Source organism: Myotis davidii, unplaced genomic scaffold, assembly GCF_000327345.1.
Source record: "Myotis davidii unplaced genomic scaffold, ASM32734v1 scaffold240, whole genome shotgun sequence".
NCBI classification, from domain to species: domain Eukaryota; kingdom Metazoa; phylum Chordata; class Mammalia; order Chiroptera; family Vespertilionidae; genus Myotis; species Myotis davidii.
The window spans coordinates 2441045-2446197 of record NW_006292334.1 but is presented as its reverse complement, the minus strand read 5'-3'; the positions used below and the strand labels follow the sequence as shown (position 1 = coordinate 2446197).

At 41.9% G+C, this 5153-nt stretch overlaps 1 protein-coding gene across 1 annotated transcript; it reads right to left on the bottom strand.

Moving 5' to 3' along the window:
• Nucleotides 1–792: 792 nt before the first annotated feature.
• PGK2 (phosphoglycerate kinase 2) lies at nucleotides 793–2137 on the bottom strand. Its single transcript, XM_006765711.1, has one exon. It carries the CDS (start codon nucleotides 2044–2046, stop codon nucleotides 793–795), a length of 1254 nt encoding a protein of 417 aa, XP_006765774.1. The 5' UTR covers nucleotides 2047–2137.
• Between the last annotated feature and the right edge of the window lie 3016 nt (nucleotides 2138–5153).

Genomic DNA, 5153 nt, shown 5'->3' with positions numbered 1-5153 from the left:
ATACCTCTATTTTCCCCATGGCTAAACTATCTTTATACATATTTCTTATGCATTTCAAAAATCCCAGTGTTCAGATTTAGCAGTTATATTATCTATTTTTTAAACAACATCTGCTTTAAAAAGAAAACAATTCTCTATTTGAAACCAGGGTATGATTTATAACTTTCATTCTAATAAATATGTGTGTACACCCCAGTGCATCCATACGCACAGACATACCTTCTTTAGGCTCAATGTCTTCTTTTTAACTTCATGGGTTTAATATGAGTGCTTTATTTATTATTTTCCTTATTTAGTAAGACATTTCCTCTTAGGAGATCCTAAGAACGCACTCATGAGTTCTTAAATGTAATTTTCTTTCTCTGTTTATTTGGGCACTTTTATTGTTTAATAGTCTGTCAGCTTCTGCCCCCACCCTTCCTCAGCAATTAAGATTGTATCTTGTGCCCATGTTTCTAATAGTGACAAATGACAGAGCTAGGCTAAAATAAAAGGGAAGAGAGATTCAGCTTATTTAACTTGCTTTAATAGGGAACCCACTTCCTATGAATCACAATGGTGATCTTTGAGATCTCAAATGAAATCTTTAAGAGGGTAGGTAAATGCATGGCAGAACTAAAGTTGGACCGCATTTCTGTGCTGATGTTAAGAGTTCCTGATAGCTCATCGCTTGGTCATTTGCCTGGATCTTGATACAGGGGTAGATTTTAACAAAAGTCAAGTTGAGGTGTAAGAGCACTACTTTGTCAAAGGCTGTGGGGCAGGAAACAGTAGGAAGGAATACTTTGTCAGCTACAGGTTGCTGAGGGCATCCACTCCAGGAAGGACTTTACCTTCCAGAAGCTCTAGACTGGCTCCTCCTCCAGTGCTCAGGTGGCTGACTTTATCTTCGGTGTTCCATTTGGCGCAGCAAGTGGCGGTGTCTCCACCTCCTATAATGGTGATACAGCCCCTGGAAGTGGCTTTCACAACTTCATCCATGAGGGCTTTGGTTCCCTTAGCAAAGGCATCCCATTCAAATACCCCTACAGGTCCATTCCACACAATTAGCTTGGCTTGGCCCACAACTTGAGCAAACTTCTTGTTGGTCTCAGGGCCACAGTCCAAACCCATCCAGCCAGCAGGGATGCCTGATGCTACAGTGGCTTGACCAACATGAGCATTCTCTTCAAACTTGTCAGCAGTAACAAAGTCAACGGGAAAGGTGATGGTCACACCATTCTTCTGGGCTTTGTCCATGATATCTTGGACAATCTTGGCTCCCTCTTCATCAAACAAGGAAGCACCAATCTCCATGTTGTTGAGTACCTTAAGGAAAGTATACGCCATTCCACCACCAATAATCATATGACAGACCTTGTCCAGCATATTTTTGATAAGTTGGATCTTGTCTGCTACTTTGGCTCCACCAAGTATAGCCAGGAAGGGTCTCTCTGGGTTTTCCAAGGCTTTGGCAAAGTATTCCAGTTCCTTCTTCATCAGGAATCCAGACGCCTTCTGGGGCAGATTCACTCCCACCATGGAACTGTGGGCCCGGTGAGCAGTGCCAAAGGCATCATTGACATAAACATCCCCTAGCTTTGAGAGCGATTGACGGAAGGCTTCTATTTTCTGTGGCTCAGCTTTAAGCTTATTTCCTGCAGGATCTTGGCCCTTCCCCTCTTCCTCCACATGGAAGCGTAAATTCTCCAGCAAGATGACTGAACCAGCGGCTGGGTTTGCACAGGCTTTCTCCACTTCTGGCCCCACACAGTCCTTCAGGAACAGGACATCCTTACCCAGCAAGGATTTCAGTTCAGCAGCAACAGGCTCCAGGGAGTATTTATCAGGCATGGGCACGCCATCGGGTCGACCTAGGTGACTCATAAGAACTACTGACTTGGCGCCATGATCCAGGCAGAACTTGATGCTTGGGATTGAAGCCTTGATTCGCTGGTTGTTGGTAATCTGGTTGTTCTTCATGGGAACATTGAAGTCTACTCTCATCACGACTCGTTTGCCTTTCACATCCAGTTTGTCCAAAGTTAACTTCTTAGAAAGAGACATCTTGGCAATACAACTACAAAGCTGAAGAACCCCTTTATGCTGCCGGAGGCTGGGTTGGTGGTGTTTCTAACGCCCCGCTGCTTGACCCGCCCCTATCGGCTCAGTACTGTGTCTCCCAGGCAACGGCCATGATTAGACCGGGGAAAGGAAACCTCGTTCTGTGATTGGTCAATGGTCCTGTCAATCTGGATTTAGAGCACGTTGCTTAGCGCTGATTCCAACAGCCAAATAGTCCTCGCTGAGGGCGAGACAGGACCTGGCTTGGGTGACAGTTGAGAAGGCGGAGAAATCTTGGGATAAAAAAGGTTTTGAAGTCCAAGCTTCCCGCTGATTTTCTTTTTTTCCATATTCCTTTTGATAATTGCACTTATTAAAAATGAAAAGAAAAAGAAAAGCATAACCCTCACCAGTGTTAAGTCCTAATTACATTGAGTGTAAAAACATATACAGGACCCAACTGAAAGGAAAATTTTGAAATAATGGGTGTGTGAAACCGTGTTTACTCAAGGCAATATAGTATGGTTCTGTTTTTTCTCTGTCTTGAGAAATATTTATGTTGACAGCATAGCTTGTGTTAGCCCTTAGCTTTATGTATGCTGTAGGAGGGTGGAAAAATAATATATTTTCACTTCCTTGTTTTCTACAGTCTCAGACTTTTGTGAGAGGCTCTTGGTGGCTTCTTCAGGAAAATCCCGTAAGATCATAACAGAGAATCAGTGAAACACCCAAGATGATGGGACATGTTTTCAGGCTGCAAAGTTAGGAGGAGGGCCTTACTTTCTACTATCTTCTCCCCGCTTTGTTTTACTCCCTGTGTAACTCACAAGTTGAGCTGAAGGGTGGAACGGTTTTCATGAGGATGAAGATGTCGCTTTGAATTGAGAATGAGTGAGAGATTTTATTGTTGGAGAAAGTATACATGGCTGATTGATTTAGGAATGAAAACTGGCTTTGGAATTAGTTCATATGTCAGTTTCCTTAGGTTGAATGAACTCAATGTGTAACATAAAGGCCTTAACGAACATTATTTGAGACGTCACCCACTAGGATGGCTATAATAATAAAAAAGACAATAACGAGTGTTGACAAGGATGTGGAAAAATTGGGACCCTCACATATGGCTGGTAGGAATGTAGAGTGGTGAAGCCCCTTTGGAAAACATGCCATGTGGTTTCATCAGTTACAACATGTTAAGGATAACACTCCCATAGAGAAAGGGAACAGGCATGGAAGGGGAGAAAATTGTAGTCGACGTTAGGTCTAGGGAAAGGAAGAGCCAAGAGTGAGAATGCATGCCTTTGTGCTTCCAGCATTAATGAGGGAAATTGAGAAGAGTTATTGCATAAATTAATTATGGAAGACAAGGATATTTAATTCTGATAAGTTAGCTTAATACAAATATCCTTTAAGAGTATTTATATTCTAAAAAAGTTGGGAAGATATCACTTGTTTTTTAATAAGGTGGAGACCTAAGCAATAGATGCTAATTCTCGGTTCCTCATCTCGCCCTAGAGATGGCAAGAGTGAGACAGGGAAGCAGAGTCCCTTTTAGTAGCTACAAAAGCCTGCGGGATATTGATATGACCCTAATATGATTTAGTTCCATTTTCTGGGCAGAAGAAAGGAGGGGCCTTTAGTGGAAGTCCAAAGTCTTGGGAGAGAGGTTGGTTGCTGTACAGGATTATTGCTGATCTTTTCCTCTCCCATGTGTCTTACAGAGATCAGGCTATTGAATGTGATCAGGGTGGTTAATGAGGTAGCAGTTGGAAGCAGTTCACAACTTCTTGTGAATTTTGATGGGTTGAGTGCTTATCAAACTTGAAAATAATGATTCCATATTTTCCCTAAACTTTTTAGAGTACTTTTTGCAATTTTCTGACCTAACAAATAAGGTTTGTTATGTTGCTAATGCTATGTCTTGCCATGCCTACAAGGGAAAGTTTAATCCCCCGGGCTTATAGAAACACTTCCAAATCTTCTTTCTTTAGCATCCAAAGATGCCTTCTTTTATAGTCACTTTTTCCTGCTATGTATTTTTAAGGCAGGAAATGGAGGAATGGGAAGGTCATATATATGATTATACCCAACTAATAAAATTGAGAAATTAAAAAAAAAACTTGACACATGACATATGCTAAATCATGCAATATAGAGAAATTCTTTTGTGAAGATAACTGGAAAATACCTAAAATAATTTAATTTTATTCCATTTGGTTGCTGAAAAGTAATTTTCAATAACAATAAGCTAAGGTACCCCCAAATCCGTAGATATGGAAGTTACATTAGTACTTTTTATATTATCCTATATAATAAAGGCCAAATATGCTAAGTGTCCAGTCATCTGGTCGTTCATTCAACCAATCAGAGCATAATATGCTAATGATGTGCTAAGGCCACTCAACATTTCCTTGTGATGTGCACTGACCACCAGGGGGCAGATGCTCTGACTGGTAGGTTAGCTTGCTGCTGGGGTCTGGCTGATCAGGACTAAGTGAGATGGGCCGGACACACCCTGGAGTCCTCCCTCGGTCCCTCCAGGGCTGGCCAACCTTCCGTGTCCCTCCCCTGCCCCAATCGTGCACCGGTGGGGTCCCTTGGCCTGGCCTGCAACCTCTCACAATCCAAGATCCCTCGGGGGATGTTGGAGAGCTGGTTTTGGCCCCATCCTACAGGCCAGGCCGAGGGACCCCCCCTCCCCCCGGTGTAAGAATTTGTGCATCGGGCCTCTAGTGTTATAATAAAAATAGTCTTGTAAATGTTTTTAATGTTTACTTATGTAGGAAATACTAATGGCTTTTCTGGAACCTAGGAGTAAACACCTAATTTATATGGTCAACATATTGCCATGATGTGGGCTCTATTTTGGCACCTAAAATTTCTCTTATGAGCAAAGGTAAAGTTGCATATACCACATGTCTCAAGTGTTCCAACCTGTGCTATTGTGATTTAGTGGAGAAAGTGACTAGAGTGAAAAACTTTGAGCTATCTAGTTGTCCATGTAGTCATCCTTGAGTTACTCTACACATTTATAATTTTGAGAACTTTGATTCTTTTCCCCTATCTAATAATCAGAACCTGGAATCTGGCAATTTGAATAATTTTTTAAA